General features: G+C 40.1%; 2 protein-coding genes across 6 annotated transcripts in view; one reads left to right on the forward strand and one right to left on the reverse strand.

The window, feature by feature from the left end:
* The first annotated feature begins 148 nt into the window (after positions 1-148).
* Positions 149-19,009, forward strand: part of FAM126B (family with sequence similarity 126 member B) — a 53,870-nt gene continuing 35,009 nt past the window's right edge. Inside the window, exon 1 of one of the 2 annotated variants that reach the window (XM_026049775.1) lies at positions 149-166. The gene's annotated coding sequence lies outside the window, so the exon portion shown is untranslated. Of the gene's footprint in view, positions 167-8,804; positions 8,829-19,009 lie in introns of those variants that run through there. The other variant, XM_026049780.1, reaches the window with a different exon arrangement.
* Positions 3,782-8,465, reverse strand: NDUFB3 (NADH:ubiquinone oxidoreductase subunit B3). 4 transcript variants are annotated; one of them, XM_026049840.1, is made up of 3 exons: positions 8,412-8,465; positions 6,103-6,250; positions 3,782-4,036 (listed from the first exon to the last, which is right to left on the reverse strand). In XM_026049840.1, exons 2-3 carry the CDS (start codon positions 6,246-6,248, stop codon positions 3,880-3,882), a joined length of 303 nt encoding a protein of 100 aa, XP_025905625.1. In that variant the 5' UTR covers positions 6,249-6,250; positions 8,412-8,465; the 3' UTR covers positions 3,782-3,879. The 4 variants fall into 4 exon arrangements, with proteins under 4 accessions (XP_025905625.1, XP_025905617.1, XP_025905609.1 ...); XM_026049832.1 differs by lacking the exon at positions 8,412-8,465 and adding an exon at positions 7,964-8,314; XM_026049824.1 differs by lacking the exon at positions 8,412-8,465 and adding an exon at positions 7,645-8,314.

The following is a 19,009-nucleotide window of genomic DNA, read 5'->3' on the forward strand; positions in this document are numbered from 1 at the left end:
AGCGGCTAGACCCTTTTTTCTTTCTGATGCGAGGTTTGGGATGAGGGAGTCGCAGACTTTCCTGCGCCTCTGGACGGTGCTGGGACCAAAACCGCCTCCGCGCGCCGGCGACAAGGGCTGCCGCTTAGCGCAGAGAGCTGCCCTCGCTGAGGGGTGACGGGACTCGGTACAGTTACCTCCCCCTCCCTAGGCGGCTGCGGGGCTGCAGTCGCCACCCCTTACCGCCACTGCGGGTGGCTGTTAAGTGTTTAGAGGAGCGGCTATCTGCCGCTCTTTTTCCGTTGCGCAGGTGGGACTTTAGCCTGTCTCAGCATAGGGAACGCTCAACTCTTCCTTGACGCCGTTGCTCCGACCGCAGGACGCTCGCAAAATGGCAGCGAGGCGGCCCCCTCCGCCGCGCGCCGCGCCACCTGCTGGCGAAGCTCGCGCACAAAATGGCGGCCGGCGCTGAGGGGATGGAAGGGCGGGAAAAAGGGCGGGAAGAGTGGCCGTTAGGTCTGTGTGGGAGGGGGCTAAGATGGCGCCTGGCAGGGGCATGGGCGCGTTTTGCGTATGTCGGGAGGGACTTGCGGGGCTGCTGGTTGCACTCCGCGAAGGGAAGGACGGAAGTTGCTTCAGCAGATAGCTGTGTGTGTAGACACGAGTGTGTGATCTATATATGAATAGACCGCAGACCTTTTTGAGCGATTTTCAGATGATTAAGGTCCAGCTCAGGAACCCTTCAGTGGTAGTTCCCGCAGTTGTATTCGGTAAGGAAATGCGGACTCTAGTAACAAATATTCCGTATCGTAGGGTGTTTCAGTGAGGTTGGTGGTATACAAAACCACTTTTTTTTCCTATGTACATGTCTTGGTGTATCTTTCTTAATTCACTTGCAGTAAGGAAAGTAATTGTACAGGTATGTGACAGCTTTAAGCTTCCATTTGTGTAATCTTCAATATTTCACCCCTCTAAACTTGGTATTGCCATTTCTATTATTTGAATGGCAAGTCCCATCAAGCTACTTACTCTGAGGTGGTTAGTATCACAGAGCTGCTCTCTCCAAGTATAAAATTCTGGACTTTTGTTGGCTAAATTAGAAGCCTCACCCATATGTGAATTGGGATATAGTATATTTAAAAAAAAAAAAAAAAGTTCCAAGTCCAAAATGCTTAGAAGTATTTACAAGGCAGCAAACCATTTTATGCCCTGGAAAAAAAAAAATGGAGCAGCTGAAGCAGAGTTTTCTGTAGCATAACACCTGCAAAAAAAAAGTGTAATCTTCCCCTTGTAAGAGCAAGGAAAACTCACTACTCAAACTAGAAGTTGGTCAGATTTCACATAAAGCATTCCAGTAAGATTAGATGTGATTGAGAAGAGATTTATTTATTTGTTTTGATTTAGAGAGTTTGGGAGTTATATTTCTGCCTTGTATATATTTCTCTCAATCTGCTTTAATCAGTGTTGCTCTGATTTGTTTTCTAGAGTCTGCTAGTTAAGTAAAACAAAATTATGTAAGAAGTTACGCCTTCCAAAATTCTATATATTTAAAAGTTGGATTTTCTTTGGTGTGACTGCAATATATCCATATGCCATGTTGATAATATCAGTCATTGCATTTTATTTATTTTTTAAGCAAATTCTGTAAGGAAACAGAACTCCCATCTATGCCTCACAAAGCTATGACCATCACCAATTCTGTTTTTCAAAACTTAGGAACAAAACGAGCTTCTTGACTGATGTATTACCATCATACTTTTTCTTTTTCACCTACAGGTGGCCCCCTGCTGTTTGTGACTTAAAAAAAAAAAAAAAAAAACCCACCTCTGTGAAATTATCTTGTGTGCTGGTAGGAAGGCTGCTTTAATTTCAGGACATTGCTTCTAGAATTACAGTGAAGATAGGTTTGGTACTTAGGAAATCTATTTCCAGGAAGAATTACTAAATGTGAAATCAAAATCTTAGAATATTGCGTGTAAAAGGAGTATTACATCAATACAATCTACATCTGGTTTAGAAAATATATGAAAACACATTTTTATATTCGATAATATTGGTATGGTAAATTCATCATAAATGTAGGCAACCGTTGATGGTAGTGGTTGAAATGCTTTCTGGCTATTACTGAATTACTCTCTTAATCCATAAATTCATCATTTTCACCTAAATTTGTATAGTTCTAACTAACAGTTAAAGATGTAGACTGGGCATAGTTTTTAATGTAGATTGCTTGTAAGGCTGATTCTTAAGATTTTCCCTAACTTAAACAGCAATTTATGGAAGAACTATATTAAATTGGGATGACTTGCTTTTAAGTTTTCTGAAAGCTTTGGCTGAAGTTAATGAAGACGCATGAGATTCCAGCTGACTAATTATTAACTTTATCCATACACCACAATTCACAACAAACCAAAATTTGGATAAATCTGTGAGGTTTTTGTTTACGTTTTCAAAAACCTCTAAAGAGAATACATATAGAAGAACATGTAAACAGAATTTCCAAAAGAAAACTAAATGAAATGGCAGCTATTGAATAATGTTATATTAAGGCTTATGCTTCTGGGAAAGAAACGAAAGAGTTGGAGGGCAGGGAACCAATCAATCAGTCTGCACATACATCAGCCATGGATACCAAACTAATTACAAAAGAGCAGAAGTGAGCAGCACATACCTGAAGTGCAAGATTAATCAATCCCATGTGTAATGTTAATCATGTACTTATGAACAGCTATCTAAAATTCAGCTTTCCTAAGCAGTTTAATTTTAGATCCAGTTAGAACAAGCAGTAACACAAGCCTTTGCAAATGTGTATCCTGGGTAGGACTGCCTAAGGGACAATGTGGAAATGTTTGGTTGCAACAGACTTCACACAGTATGTTCTTGATTGTTTTTTTCATGGAATGATGCAATAGCATAGGGATACTTGAGAAATAATTAAGCAAGAAAACAATTTCAGTAAAGCAGCTATTTGACAATGAACAAGGCCTTAGGCGATGCCATGCAGAGATGTAAAATGCTGTAGAAGTGCACGTGGTCTGTTTGATAGTGTTACGTACTGGCTCGAAAAATAAAACTCTGGTATAGCCTTACTGAAATAGCAATGTGGTGTGTGTGTGTGTGTGTGTATATATCTATATGTATAGGCGTTTTACCCATTACTTGATAATTTGGCTATGTGAAATTTAAAGCCCAACTTATAAAGAGTAGCTATGAAAATTCTATACTATTACAGATTCAGTTAAGTTCTATATTGGGCAAATAAAAAATCAACTGCCTTTCCCCATCTTTTGTTAACAATTGGAATTAGGGTGAGGTACAGTTATTGCTGAGTGAAACATGCCACTTTGTTTAGTAAATGTGACAACAATGAGAAGTTTAATTTCTGGATATGACGCTAAGAGCATATTTTGGTGCCTGGAGTCTATCAAATTAGTAAACGCTTTAATAGGGTTAATTGTAAAATTTAGTATTTTCATATAGTTTAAGGCAGTTTAGTTCTTCTAAAGCTTTATCATAATGTTTATGTTTATTTACTATTATTCACTCTTGCATGTCTCTAGAAGTTAATTCCTTAAGAAATGCCAAATAGTTCATTGCCACTTACCAATGAATAACTGTTATTAAAACCATAACTAATACAGTATTAAAAAGTTTATTTGATGCAACATATTGCAGTGCTTGAAAGAGCACTGCTGAGACTTCTGCTAGTATTCCTTCTAGTCTGAAGTTGGATTTGAATTTAGGAATTATTCTGCATAAGTTTTAATCCTTCCACAAACATAATAAAGCCAACGAAACGTGATTTTGTCTGTGATAGATTTTAATACGTATATTACAGATATAGAATGAGCAGCACATTATTGTACACTTTTCTTCAGAATAAATTCTCATAGTTGGTGTTCAGTGATGACCTCCATTCTTCTTTGGAGGAAACATTGCATATTCAACGCCAAGAGCTATGACGAAAGCTGCAAATCCCCACTTGAATCCCTTAGTAAGGACTTCTGTTAAGGTGACAGGTTTTGCAAAGCCACCCATATACCTCCAGGCTTCATTACTAGGAGAAAAAATAAAACAAGATCAGTGCAGCCACTGTGATTAAATATGGAGGGGAAGGAAGATGCTTGAGAGATTTCTAGCAGATCTACTTTAAGACTGTAACATTTCTCTAGTTCAAGCATTAAAGGACAAGGAATTGCCACAGATGAATGATCTGACCTCTAACACTTCATGTGTGTCACATGAACTACATGTAACACTTGCAAACAGCATCTTCTAGTAACGCTTGAGGTGGTGAATATTTTGTACTGTACCCAGAAGCTGTTAGGTTTCTGTGACTCAAGATGAAGGCTTATTAGCACAGAAGAGAATCTTGTTGCTAGTGAAGGATATTTGTTGATAAGGTTTTCAAATACATCATCTTTTACAGAGATTAGTTGTATGGAATGTGTATGTTGCTACAAAGATGTAACGTTGATCCCATTAGAAGGAATTATATATATATATATATATATTTACTAAAGGAAATTGCCCTAAAGAGGATTACTATTTCAAGATTTCTAATGCAAGATAGTTATAATTCGTTTTTTTGTCAGATTTTTGAAACAAATAACTTGGTACTTTAATTTCTCCTTTATAAAGGAATATAGCCTTATATATCCTTTATAAAGGATAATAGCTTATCCTTCTCTGCAACTGAAATATTGCATTAGGCAGGATTCCTTAGAAGGAATTATCTCGTGTTTTAACAGTTGCACTTTGTTCCTGATTTCAGCTTCTCATGACCTTCGGCTCAATTCCCTTCTTTCACATGTTCTTTCCTCTAGGAGAGGGAACAAGCAGTACATAAGTCCTTTTCCAGTTTGTTGTTTTGTAGCGCTTTCTGAACATTGTACTTGGAAATGTATGCACTAAAAGTCATATACTAATTTACACTTGAATTATGATACTGAACTGTGTCTGTTTTTTTTTTTGGGGGGGAAATAAGCCTAATCTTTGCTGAAGACAATTTCATCTAAATCATGGGGAAAATGCTTAAAAATACAACAAACAGTCTAAGGCTGCTTGTGTTCTATAGGCTGAGAGGCAACACAGCTGAAAGAAGTGCCAGAAAAGTTGGGTGGTAGCTGGTAAGCCTAAGAACTTGTACCTTAAATGACTTTTAGCATCATTAAAACTGTATGTTTTACTCTATAGCCTTAAACTGTTTCAAAGGAAGGAAAAAAATGCTTTCAACACCAAATCCCTCCTGGGGTTATGGCATGTAACACAGCAACAACTTTTTAAACAGATTACATTTTTCTGTTCTTGTGATGTGATGCAAGAGCAAACAAGTGAAGCTGTTATTTTTGTGAAAGCTCCTAGCTGCTGTTGCAGCTGCTGTTGCAGCTTTTGCCTTACAGAAGGACTGTACAATACAGCACAAGGCATTTAATGTTCATAGTCTCCCAGGTTAAAGAGTACTTGAGCAAGGTATTACATAATTCATGCTAGCAGAAAGTATGTTAAGCTCTGTTTTAACAGCTGCCTAAATAGTCCAGAGTTAGTTTGGGGAAGAAAGGAGGTATATACTGTAGATCAGGACAACTTACAGGTAAAAACCCTGATCTTCCATGACTTAATTCACCCAGTTTTCTATGTTATATGCACTGCTTGGCAAAAAGAAATGCAGAATTAAATCAAATTCTGCATTATAAACTAGCACATTTCTTAATTTCAATAACGGCTTCCACTGTGTGCAAATACTCTTAGTCCTACTCAGAACATCAATGTCAGTTCCACTGACTTCAGCAAGATCTGAGCATGGAATCTCCTTGCTGAAAACAGACAGGGTTACTCAAGTGCAAGACCTGATGTTACTTTAGTGTTTTTGGTGGCCACTGCGCCCCATTGGGGTCCACCAGAGCACTGCAATGTACAAAGGTGCCTTGTAACATGAGGAAGCTGGACCAAGTAATGGAATGGTAGTAACCTACACACACACAAAAGTAAACAAAAGCCTAAAAACCTAACTCATTTATTCTAGATGCATTTTTTTTTTTTTATTCCTTCACTAAAGTGTCCTCTGCAGTGACATGTTTAGGCTGATACTGTCAGGATTGTTTCTAAGGCTCATGCACCTACCGAGCCCACGGATCCCTCAGACCCCGCCTAGCCAGCCTTTCCTGGACTTGTTCGAGCGGCGTTCCCTCTATCTTCCACTGCCTATAGTCAGGGAGCTCCATTTTGCTGGGCCCGTGGCCATGGCCGTGTTCATTTCCATGCCCCATACCTACAAGAAAAGAGAGAGCATTTTTATTTCTCAGTATCAGTTTATTCTCACACATTTACAAAGACCTGCACAGGGCGAAGAGGGAGGTTAGAGGCAATATTTTAAAACAGTTTGTTTTGGTATGTTCACAAACTGCATGTGAAACATCTTCGGCAGTATGCACCAACTGTGCACCTCAGTGCAGAAACCAAAAAAAAACAGGATGCTTCCTGCTGTGTTTCAGAAGTTGGTGATTAAGCACAGTAAGACAAACTGTGCTAGACTAATTGTTCTGCTAATTGTTCTGAATTTCTACATGTTGGGTTTATATCAGCAATAACCATTTGTCCAAAGGTAACTGCCTTAATAGATAATCATTGTAAAAAGATTAACACATTATGTCATTTAAAAAAGTGATGTTGTTGTTTTGTTTTTCTAATAGAAACAATCACTTTAAGATATACAGCTGAATATAATACAGACATTGCTATGGAACATGAACAATACATGTACAATTTAAACAGAAAACAAACATCTCAGGACACTATGATAATAGCTTGGTATCATAGTGTCTTTTAATTCTTCTCACAGATGACTGATTTTTTAGACATATTAGATTGTATAAGTATTTCTGAAGTATGGCTTAAATAATCCAAAGTGGATTTTTTATTTTTTAATGTCAGTTAAGGAACAGCATTACAAAGTTTATCTGAGTCTAAGTCAGTAAAATATTCTTAAGTTCTGTGGTTGGAAAACTGAAAAAAAAGGCAGTGCAGACCTTAAGCACACTAGTTAAAATAGCTCAATGTTCAATTTGATAGGTCTGGGAACTGTCTAGACTTATTTTAATAAGCCTAGAAGTAGGGATGGCCAAAGTGAGATAGCAACTATTTAACTTCTCACTGACATACTGACTGTCCGTTGTTGGGATAAACAAGAAACCACTGACTTAGATGCTGAAGCTTACTATATATATATATTAAAAAAAAAAAAAAAGGATTAACACAGGTCAGTATTTGTTACTGCAGCAGTACCTGTTTCGTGACACAATATGACGAGACTGAATTTAAAAAAGTTAACTGGTGGGATCAGCTAGACCTTGGAATAAAAAGTTTGTTAGCATTACTATGTGACTTAGAACAACTGGACAATACTGTAGCCACTGAGTATTTTTTTTACTAAAGTCTGGCCTTTACGGTGTATTACATACGTCTTTCTAAAATTTGCTTTTCAAGGAGGAGAAAAACTTGTTAATGACTGTGAAAGAGAAAGCATTTAAAGTTATGTGCATTGATTGGTTCTCATACATGAGAGATATCGGCTATATTTGTCTTTCTCATGAGAAACATAAAAATGTGCAAAATACTTTTCTGTGCCAGTAGGTTTATCTCAGAATAATAACAAATTTTTCATACCTTATGAGGTTAATGGTGTCATACTGAAAGCATTTCCACACCCTGATTCAAATGACAGCTTAATTCATTTTTCAGGGTAGAAATAATCTATTTGATAAGCTAAACAGGTACAGTTTAGATGTTATTTGCTCTGTATTCATTATTAGCATTCATGAAGCAGCTCTACACATTTTCTTACTTTAATATTAAAAGAAATATTTTTTTCCTGATGTCTATAAATGCACTTCAGCAGCACCAGGGCCTGTAATTTTCTAGCTCTCCAGAGCACATCAAAAAGCTCTGAGATCAATTTGAAAAACCTCCAAATTTGATAAATTACCTTTTTAAGTGATGCTTATTAGAAGATATTTCTAAATGCTCAGACTCCTAAGGTTTGGTTAACTAAACAGTTTTAATTACAGATACTGATTTCCGCAGAGCCATAACCCCTCTGACTGCTTAGTTCACTGAGAAGCGCAGAGCCGCGACAGCGATAACCAAGCTCGGAGGAAAAGCGAGTGTTTATTAAGGAGGCGGCTCCCGAGCTCCGCGCCAACTGCTGCCGCCCAAGCCCGGTGCCGGTGCCGGTGCCGGCCGGGGTAAAGCAGCGGGGAGGCCGCGCTGCGTCCCTCGCGCCGCAGATATTCACGTTCTGTCCAGAGGCGCCTACAAAAGCGCTGGGGAACGGCAGAGGCCGCGCGTGGCGAGGCGCGGAGCGGAGCCTGCCGCGCGTGGCGGGACGGGGCGCGGAGCGGAGCCCCCCGCGCCAGGCCCACCCGCCTCACTACCTGCCCGCTCCGCGACCCTCCTTCAGGACGCCGCCCGGAAGCCGCGCGCGCCACCGCCTCCGTGGGAAGCACAGCGCGGCACCAAGGTTCCGGGCAGCTTCCGTTCCGCCTCCTCCTGCTCCTTCCCACTGCGGAGTCCCCGAGGCCTCCTTGCCTCCTTCCCCTCCTGCGCCGCTGGCGCCCTGCGCGGCGCGGCCCTGCGCTGCCCTGTCCTCCCGGTGTCGCTACGGTTTGACGGCACTGGTCGCGAACCTGAAACGGAGCCGGCGACCCCGGCGGAGGCGGTGTGTGTTGGGAGGGGGAGGAGGAGCAGCCAATCGGCGTGGCGCTTATTTTGGGAGCGGGAGCGGCCCAATCGGTGGGTCTGTTGTTGAGCTGCGGGGCTGGCAGCGGCCGGAGGCGGCGGAGGAGAAGCGGGTGAGGGGGCGGCGGGGGCGGCACGAGCGGCTGCGGACGGAGCCGGAGCCGGAGGGTGGCGGCGGCGGCGCTCGGGTCAAGGCGGCTGCAGCGGTAGCAGCAGCACCAGCAGCGGGGATCCCTCCCTCCCTCCGTTGCTTCTCTCCTCCGGCACAGCGCGCACGCCGGTGGCCGTTGCCCGCCGACCGTTGGCGGGTGCGCGAGCGCGGACGCAGCCCGCAGGCTGCGCCAGCCGTTGGCGCCCCGGGCCCCGCACGCGGCAGTCCGCCCGCGGCAGCGCGGGGCTGTGCGGAGCAGCCCCGCCGCCGCCGCCGCTTATGTAACGGGCGCGCCCCCGGCCCGGCCCGCTCCGCCGCCCCGGCGGCGCAGGAAGGGCTCGTCGTGCAGCGCGCAGCCCTCCGGAGGGCCCCGGCGCGCGCGCGCGGAGCAGCGCGGCACCCTGGAGCGGCGCGGGCGGTGAGCGGGAGCGGGAGCGCAGCGGTCTCCGCGCGGGGCCGGCGGTAGCTGCGCGCGTCGGGGGCACCGTGGCCCGGCTGTTGTCGCGCTCAAGGTTGAGTCCCCTGCGCTTGGAAGGAAACCGGTAAATTTTAGCCGCTAACTCGGTGGCTAACAAACACATAAATCGCTCCCGTTTGTAGAAACTACCCTAGTGCCTTTTTTTTTTTTTTTTTTTTTTTTTTTTTTTTTTTTTTTTTTTNTTCCTGCTTGTAGAAGAATGCAAACTCTGGGGTGGTCTTTTCTGTTGCTTTTTTAGAGGAATAAATACTGACTTATAGCTTAAATCTGTTCCAGGCTTCCACCAGAATCTATTGCGTTTCTAAATCCTGATGCAAAGCTGCTTCTGTATTTCAGTGTTTTTTTTTTATTGGGTATGTTCAGGCAGCATGAGAAGACTTCCAGGAGGAATGCTATTATCATGTTATTAACAGCGAAACTGTTCTAAATAGAGGGCCATCTGTTTAATCCAGGCTGCTTCTGTCTGGTTTCGGCATTAAATGTTTTTCACTCTGAGATCTGCAAGATGCAGAGCAGTCTCTTTTGCCCTGTGGATGTCAGGGTGCAGGGAGACAAATGTTGACTTTATAATAATTTGTGGGGAGTGGAAGGGCATCTTTATGCGATCACTACCTGGGAGTTAAATATCAGAAACCTGTAATAACTTTCAGCCACAAGAAGCAAGAAATATATTGAGTACTTGTTTAGCATGCAGTGATGTTAAGGAATGCTTATATTTATGAGACATCTTGGTCGTTTCTCGTGTGAGAGGGGAGAAATATTTGGACCCGTTTTTCACTGATTCTTTTTATTTTTTCTTTTAATTCTTTCTTCATGTTAAAATACTTAAAAGTGTGGCTGCGTATGAAGCTGAATTTCCATGATTGTTTTCTCAGTCAGTAATATTCAGTGCTGATCAGATAATTTTGACTTTGTGTGACCTAGTGTGATCAGACAGAATTATAGTGGAGGATTATACTTGGCAATTGCTCGTCTTAAACATTCTATCAATTTCTCCATTCAGCAAGGTTCTGGGAAGCTCTTCCTCCCCTCACATTCTAGCTACATTAAGACTGGGTATAATTGATAGGTTTACTCTACTGATTGAATACTCAATGTTTGGCTTAAACTATCTTTCTCTTCATTGTGAACTCTATTTTTTTACCCCCAAATAAAGGACTTTAAATATGAGAGATGTGATGTTTTAGGGATTTTGGAAGCATTTTGAAGCTATTCACCAAATGAGTGAGTTTGGATAATTTCAAGGAGGCTTACAGTCTTGCTCTACAGCCTGTGTTTTAGAAGCGGACTCAGAACAGTTGCTTATATTTCCAGGCTAAACTACTGTAATAGGCACAAAGAGTAAAAAACCCTCAAAAAGACATTTTCACTTATTTCAGAACATAACGGATGCCCTTTGGGAAGGTAAGGTCACTGAGACTCCCTGAGACTCTGTATACAAGTAATCAGTACTTTTTAATGGTTCGATAGACTTCTTCTTTGTGCTGCTGCTGCTGGTGATTATCGGAATGATTAGATATCTTATGAGGCGGATATGTTTACGTGTATACAGCCTTGCAAACTCTCTTTATCTGCAATTCCTGCTTACGTTGCTAAGGCTGGAAAAACTGGCAGGGCTTTCTTAATAGTTTTCAAAACTCTATCAACACTTTTATTGACAGGCATCCTAGATTTAACAGGTTGTGGAATACACGCATCTTACTGTTCTTCTCTGTCTTTGCACAGAAGTATTCTCCTTGTCAATGCTATATGTTTAGTAGGAGGGTTTTTTTTTTTTTTTGATGGGGGAGGGAGTGGAGATTCAATTCATACCTTAATGTATATGTGAACTACTTAAAATTACATATTGTATTCTTTCTCCCCCTGGAATTACGTAATACTTTTAAAGACTCTCTATTAGCAGTTATTTGTACTTAATGGAAGCCTGTCATTTGCAAAGATCAATGCTATTGTAATTACAATAAGCAGGGGAAAGATGTTATTTTACTTCAATAGTGAATATTAAAAAAGGCTATGAAATGTGGGGAAGGAAATCTTGGGCATTAATACAGCTAAATATTTTATGGATAGTATCACAATCTCAAATAGCTCTTTCAGCTGTTTAGGAAAGGTGATGTGCTGTGGCAGTTATCTCTCTCCCTCTGTATCTGATAGACCATTCTTCACAGGAACAGCTGTACCAGGATAGCCTACTATTCCTTCTCTAAATCTGAAGTCTGGGGATCCTGGTGTACTGGTGTATGACAGGACCATCATTTCAAGTCCTGCTCACCTTCCCCCAGCGGGGCAGCGACTGAGGGCAGATGCTCCTTCCTTAAGCTCTTTTCTAAGCAAGCATATAGTGTTACCTCTTAGGTAAGCTCTCACCAGCTCTGAGTGTGGATGATGTTTTGTATGGCCCTTCCTTCTGTAGATATACTTATTTATTTTTAAACTCTTGAGCCCATGAATGGGTTTTGCATCTGCTATCTTTTCTGGTGACAAATACCATGATTCAGATGTTGTGCGAGTGTTTTGTTCTGCTTTGAACCTGTTACTGGAGAACTTCATTTGATACTCCCTGTTTTCCATGTGAGGAGACACAGCAGTGTTTGCTTGTTTCTTTTTAAACATGATCTTTGTGGAGAACCTGACATCCTATTGTCTGTGTGTCCTATATGTACTAATAAATCCATCATCTGTTTTAGACGTTATCTAGCAGCATCATGATACTGAACATAGAAGGTCTATGACCTTCTAGCTGAGATATGTTTGAGAGAATAGGAGGGTTTTATATAAATTTAGTTACAGAGAGGACTGAAGCAAACAAGTCATCACACATTCTAGTGCATGCTAAGACTCTAGAGAAACTTTCTCATCTTTAGCAAAGAACAAAAACTTGCTTTGTGGTACTGATATAGTGTGATTTGAATTTGTAGATCAGCTTTTCTGTTTTGAATCCTTGAACTATTGTCAAGTTACACCTTTAAGAATATTTTTGCCTTGGCAGTAACCTTGTTGAAATTAAAACCAAATAACAATTTGGTATTAAGAGAACAATGTGAGCTCTGCATTAATGTCATAAATTGATATCCATAAGGAGCCAGCCCTGAGTGTTAAGGGTGGGTGGGTGGGGGGGGTGAAGGTACTGGAAGAGGTGTAAATGTCTTTAGTAAAAAATGTTATGCCTGGCAGACCCACCAGGTATCTTTTTGTTAAGGAATCATTGTATGACAGACATGGTCATGGTGATGACTTCCTCTTTTTCCTGCAAGACAAAGTGCACAAAAACATGGGCATTGTATATTTAATTCAGATAGGTAGTAAGGATTTCTGGTGTCTGGGAAAGTTTTGGTCTAGTCTTGGGAGCTGTGTGTGTGTGAAGACAGTAATTTAAAATCATTTATTCGTGTAGGCAAAGAAATGAAAAATTAGTGGACTGTGTATTTGTCGTGTATTTGTTATGCTTTCAGTCAGCTGTTGTAATTACAGGAGCAGCAGCTGGGTAGAACTGTTTATTCATTGGGGAGCAAGGTATTGGCCACTGTTATGAGTGCATGTATTAGTTGCTACAAAGATTATTATTTATGGGTTGTGGGGTGGTTATTTTTGTTTGTTTTTGGTATCTGCTGGTTTTTGTTGTTGTTTTATTTACCTTAGCTGTTTTCTGGTTTCTATGAGAAGTGACTGCTTTGAAGACAGTCTGTGCAAGGGCGAGTCTATAAGCCATGAACTCTGTTGTGTGCTGCTCTTGTACTGATCTGACTACCTTGCATATACATTATGAGATGTCAAATCACTTGACAAGTGTGGTTATCTGTTACCCAACTTTTGCAGAGGAAAATTCGTCATGCTTCTGGCTCTGTTGAAGTCAATTAAGTTAATATAGACTTAAAATTGACTTCTGTGGGATTAAGGCTTCCCCCTAAATCTCCAACCTTCTGTTCTAAGCATATTGCCTTGCTAAACAGATGTGAAACTGAACTTCAGCATACAGAACTAATGCTTGTGTTTGTGGCTCGGGTATAGTCTAGCACTAGTCTTTCTCTGTAGAACGTAGTAGTATCATAGTAAAGGTATGCAAGTATTTTAACTCCTAAAATACTAATAACCACAGTTGATAGGCAAATGATTGGTAAAACTAAATTCAGTGAAATTACACGAAAAAGCATTTTAGATTGAATTTCTTAATAATACTGAGCCCTTTGACGTAGAAATGTAAGGCATGTTGATGAAGGATTTATCCTTGGAAAAACTCGTATTTTTCTGTGTATGACACTGGAAAACTTTCCATTGCTTTTTTAAGATGTTGCTGCACTGAGCTGAAACAGTGTACAGATGTGAGCTAAATACAGACACAGAGAGCAAGGGGGCTCTAGATGTGTAGAATGGAAAAATGTCTCATTCTTCCTGAGCATTTTTTCCCTTTTTCTCTTTCTCTCTCTTTGTTTTCCCTTTTCTTGGTCTTGGGTAAAATTGCTGGGATGTCAAGATTCTAGATTGCTGATTGTGCATCCATTGTATTTGAAAATTGTGTAGCTGATAAAACATAGCGTGAACTTGCTATTGCTGATGTACATCTGTGTAACCATAGTTTCAGATACTGGTGCTACAGAGTTTTGGAAGTGAATACACTATATTTGTTGTAGTTTGAGAAGATCACAGATTGAGATGACATCTTTTTCAGAATTCATGTTGCTCAAAACAGATGACAACACAAATTCTGACGTGTTAGAGCAGTAAGAACTTGGTGAAAAACTCTTAAGCAGTCAACTATTACCTGTGGAAAGACAAGTAGAGATGTGCATCCTGGAAGCTAACTGGAACAACAGAATAAAAGTAAAGATATAAATTAGTTCAGTATTCTAGTAGTAAGCATTCATAAGCTATATTTCTGTGCTGTTTAATTTCCTGTTTTTTTCTGTGACAGTCACCCTGCCCTTGTTGGAACTGTCCACGTGTGCCTCACAATTCCTCAGTGAGCTGAGGCTAAAGCAGTGTGACCTTTTCTGTGTGTTTAGGTCTGCACCCCTGCTGAAGCTTATTTGCTTGCGGTGACTCTTCAGGTTTGTGTTCACCCAGGTCACTAAACACCAGGAGAGACTGAGAAGCTTCTGATTGTCCTATGGGATAAGAAAAGGGTTTTTTGTTTGTTTTTGTGTGGATTTTCCATTCATGGGAGAAGGAGAGAACTAGATTTTTTTTTTCTTCACCATAATCACTGGTAGAATTTACAATAGCATGTACAGAATTTTAAAATAATTTGTCCTGAATGTTTGTCCAGGCTGCCAGCTGATTGCTGATGTGTAAATAGTTCAGTCACCCATCTGGGCTTATGGTTCCTGCAAGTCCAAAGAAGCCGTTGGAGAATTGAGATGCACTTGCAGATGTTTAGTGGACCGTGAATGTGAATATCTCTGCCTTACGTTTTATGCCTCTACGTCAATGTTAAAAATACTTTTGTAGTCATTCTTTGTACTTACAAAAATGAAACTCTTGTATGATTGTAGTCACCTCAGCCAGCAGAAGAGAGAAGCTATTTTTGAGACATTTATGTGTTTGATTCATTCACCAGAGGCTGTATTATGTGCACGTGTCTTGTGTTACACAAGTCACTGCATTAGGCTCTGAGGCAGATGGTACTTCGTACTTTTCTTCTTTGTGAAGGTTAAATCTTTTTAGTTTAGTGCAGTTCTGTAATTTTTAGCAGTTTTACAGCTTACCTGGAAAAGCTGAAACTATTGCACTAATTTCCCTTTTGAACTGGAGTTAAAGTGTTCACGTCTTGCAACTAGTTTTTAATTCAGCAGGTTTATTTCACTGAATTTAAACTCTGGAATTTTCAGAAGAATAGTTGGAGATCCTCCAATAAATTCCCTGTTGAGCTTTATATGTTAACTTTCTTTGTAATTTTACTCTTTTTCTGGCTACTTGGATTGAGGCAACTCATGTTGCTACAGCAGAACAAAATGTGCAACTTGTAATTGCACATTTGTTGCACACAAATTCCAAATGGGCTTAAGGGCCATGCATGATTTCCAAACCTAGTTAGGGGTTGGTAACCCATACTGATTGAGTAATCAAGTATTACTTGTGATCAATGAGGAAGTGGGTGTTTTTTAGGATTATTATTTATTTGGGCAGTGTATAATTAACCAGATGTGCAAAGGTTGTGTTCTGTTTGTCTGTTCCTCCATCCCTGTTTTCTTAGTCTTATGGATATTGGTATGTTCTAAAGACAGACCAGGGGTTTGATGTGAGTGGACAATGTTTGAAGGAGGAGGGAAGCACGAATGAAGAATAAAGTTGTTAAGCTTAGTTGTAAATGGTGCCTTTGGGTGTTAATTTCATTTAATACATGAAGGTTTCAAGAGTGCTGTGGAAAGGCTTAAAATGATCTGTTGGTCAGTGAGGATGCCGTGCTATGGGGAAAGAACTTCTGTAGAGCTGTTGCTTAGCATTTTACTGAAACTTTTTGGAGGAACTTTACCACATTTGGTTGGTGGAGATGTGTGTGGGTGTGACAGTCAACCTCATGTCTCTGTTCCATGAGTGTAACCTTCCGAGACTGCGTCTGGTGTTGATGTTTGGTCTCCTGAATTAGGAAGGAACAGACCTCAAGTGAACAGCTTTCTCATCTTAATTAGATGTGATTAAATGCAATTTTAAAAGAATATTCAACTCTGGAAGGTGGGTGGTTCCCCCCACGCCTCCCTTCCCATATTCCATCAGGTAATGGAATGGAATTCCACGAGTAAACTACTTTTTCTGCTTCCACAGTCTTTGTGAAAAATTGTTGTAATAGTTACTTTATTGCCATTTCTGTGAAATACTGTTGCATTCTGCATTACTAATATGCATTAACTTGGAATAGATTCGTAAGACTGATGTTTGTTTTCTTAAGTACAGACTTTGTAGCCTTCTGAAGTGCTTACTGCTGCTCTTAGTCAATTCTGTATGTTTATGAATATGCCTTGCATCTATGAAGAACAAAAAGGTATTTATAACTCTTGTTCTTTTTTTAATTTAGATAAGCATGTTTGAAGTTAAGATTAAATTATTTTTAATTATTTAAATGAAACAGATGGAAGTGATCAAGGAAAAAAAATCATAAAAATATAGAAGTTTTTCTAATAGACCAACTAGATGCCTGGCAGGTAAGATATACAGCCTGAGAGTTTGATTTTTTTTTGTTGGGGAAAGCCTGCTGCTCTCTAACTGGAAATAATTATTTTTAGAACTATCTTAAGTGCAAATTTTGCATATAATTCCAAGCACAAGGCTGCTAGGTCTGCATTTGTTTTTTGTTCAGATCACTTTTTTCCACGTGCATGCATGGTCACGTTTCAGTTGTCTATATGACAGATGGGTCTCAGGCTTGCCTGACACCTGCGCTGCTGCTGCCTGTCACCACAGATGCCTTGAGAAACTGAACAATGACATATTAACAAAGCTGCTGGGGCCTTGATAGGCCCCTTCGTTGATTAGGAAAACTTTTTTCCTAATGAGTTTGAAGATGAATTGAAGTTGGTACAGTCCAAGTATAATTAATAATTAAGAAAAAAAAAAGTGTAAGACCAGGCAATGCGACTTATCTGGAAAGAATAAGGAAACCACAATTGCTCAGTCTCTTTCGCATGCATCTATTTCTGTTTCAGGCAGAGATAGTGTATAGAATTTACTAAAGAGGACCTATCTGAGTAAGGTTGCAAAATCTAGTAGTATAACTCTTAGACATGGTTGTTATTTTTGGTGTCTATCCAAAGGTAGGTTTTCCTCAGGAGACTTGAGAGAAGAAAAAATACAGTTTTTCCAGCTGCTTTTGGAGATTGTTTTTTAGCAGGAGAACTATTTGGTGTTAGAAACAGACCCCTAGAATTTTTCTGTTTATGGACAAGGTTATGTAAAAATGATAGAAGTTTAGAACATTGAGTTCTTGGGGAGAATTTCTGCTTTTGTTTTTTTGGGTGTGAGAAAATACATTTGTAAACCTAGAATATTGTAAACTGACTGTGTGTAAATAAATTCCATTCTTCTCTCCATGCAAAACATAAACTGAAGGAAGGGCACCCATGAAGCTAGCTGCATGAAATTTCAGTTGCTGCCCGTTAAAGCTATAATTTCTCATAATCTTGAAAGCCTTCTTCTATCTCAGCATCAACTCTAAAAGAAGATGTTCTATTTTTAAATGTCTAACAACTTTCTAATTTCTTCAGCTGATGATTAGAAAAACATGCACAAAAAATAGGCATATGCCCCTTATTTTTTTTCCTTCTTTCTTCTGTCTCCCAGCTCTGAAGTGGAATTTCAGTGATGGATGTGCAGAAGAGTACATTTCAATAGAAATCACTGAGGCCACACCTGCTTTGCATTTCATCAGGAAAGTCTATAGAAGACTCTGTTTTGGTCGTATAGATAACAAAATAGATTTATAGGGATACATAAAATCTGTTGTGGAAAACCTTGCTTGGCAGGGTTTATAAGATCTGTTTAATAGATTTTTAAACAAATTACTTGTACTGGGTTTGAGTTGCATTCCTAAAAATTTTGTATGCAGAATTTTCCCCAGAGGGAAGCTTTCGGTTTCGATAATTTAAAAACAAACTCTGATCATGATTTAATTAGTGCTCCTCAGTATATTTTTTTAAATAAAGGAGAAGTTTACACTGAAATATTAACTAGTCCTTCATGTTTACAACCGGTTGGTCTCTGTCTTGTTCTAATGTTGGTTTAGCAGCAGAAGAATATCTGTGTAAACAATATGCATTGTGTTTAACTATTCAACAGTGAAGGTTAATAATTAAACTTGTCCCAGAACCAAAGGAGAAACTGGTGTAGATCTTACACCAATTTACTTCTACTGATATTTTAGTTCTGATAAAGTTATTTAACAGAGAAATAACAGATAATTCCGTGCGGTAGGCCACAGAATGCCAATTTTAGCAAGCTTGATTTCAGAAAATCGTGAAAGCTAATCTTGCAGTGATTAGAATTGGTTGCACAATTTGTAGATGTAGTGTTTCTTTGTCTCTATTTTCTGTGGAGGAGAGAGAGCCCACCAAATATACAGGTAATTTCTTCCTCTGGAGGAATCCTGCTGAAGTTAATAGGCTTGCTCCTGAGCATAAATTTGTGCAGGACAGACACCTTACATTTAATTACATGGATAGTAAATTTTAAGGTAGGTTTGAATGGATCTATATGCTGTAGAGAAGTAAGCTAGAAAAATGTTCTATTCCTCGTATGTGGAGATCCTAACTACTAAAATGAGGTCTATCTAATCTCAATTAAAATAGCTGGATATAAAAATAGTGTTTCTCTCATTTTGTGGGTTTTTTGTTTGTGATTTTTGCAATTCTTAAACCCTCCCACTCAGACTCTGAGAGAAAAACGTTGAGATTGGAAGTTACCGGCACGGTGATTCATGAGGAAGGTGGTTTGTTTCTTGAAAGTTGCAGTTGGAAGCAGTACAGAAGGCTGCATTCTAAGCAGCTTTAGCTCTGCAACCTGCAGCAGGTCTGAGGTTTTGGACTCTTGATGCTCTTCTGCAGTGAGCCCAGGTCCCTGTGTAGCTCATCCTTGGTGTTTGTGTGTGCAGAGCTTTGATGTCCTTGTATCTTCACTTTGCTCAAGTGCAAGAGATGAGTGCGATTCTAAAGCTTTTGCCTTCTTGACGACTCATGTGG

This window comes from Nothoprocta perdicaria, unplaced genomic scaffold (genome assembly GCF_003342845.1).
Source record: "Nothoprocta perdicaria isolate Ctin4 unplaced genomic scaffold, notPer1 scaffold_11, whole genome shotgun sequence".
Classification (NCBI taxonomy): domain Eukaryota; kingdom Metazoa; phylum Chordata; class Aves; order Tinamiformes; family Tinamidae; genus Nothoprocta; species Nothoprocta perdicaria.

Coding starts and splice junctions, on each gene's coding strand:
- NDUFB3 (XM_026049840.1), bottom strand. CDS start 6,248: ATGGGGCATGGAAATGAACACGGCCATGGCCACGGGCCCAGCAAAATG. Junction 4,037..6,102: donor CTGAGGGATCCGTGGGCTCG/GTAGGTGCATGA, acceptor TTTTTCTCCTAG/TAATGAAGCCTGGAGGTATA.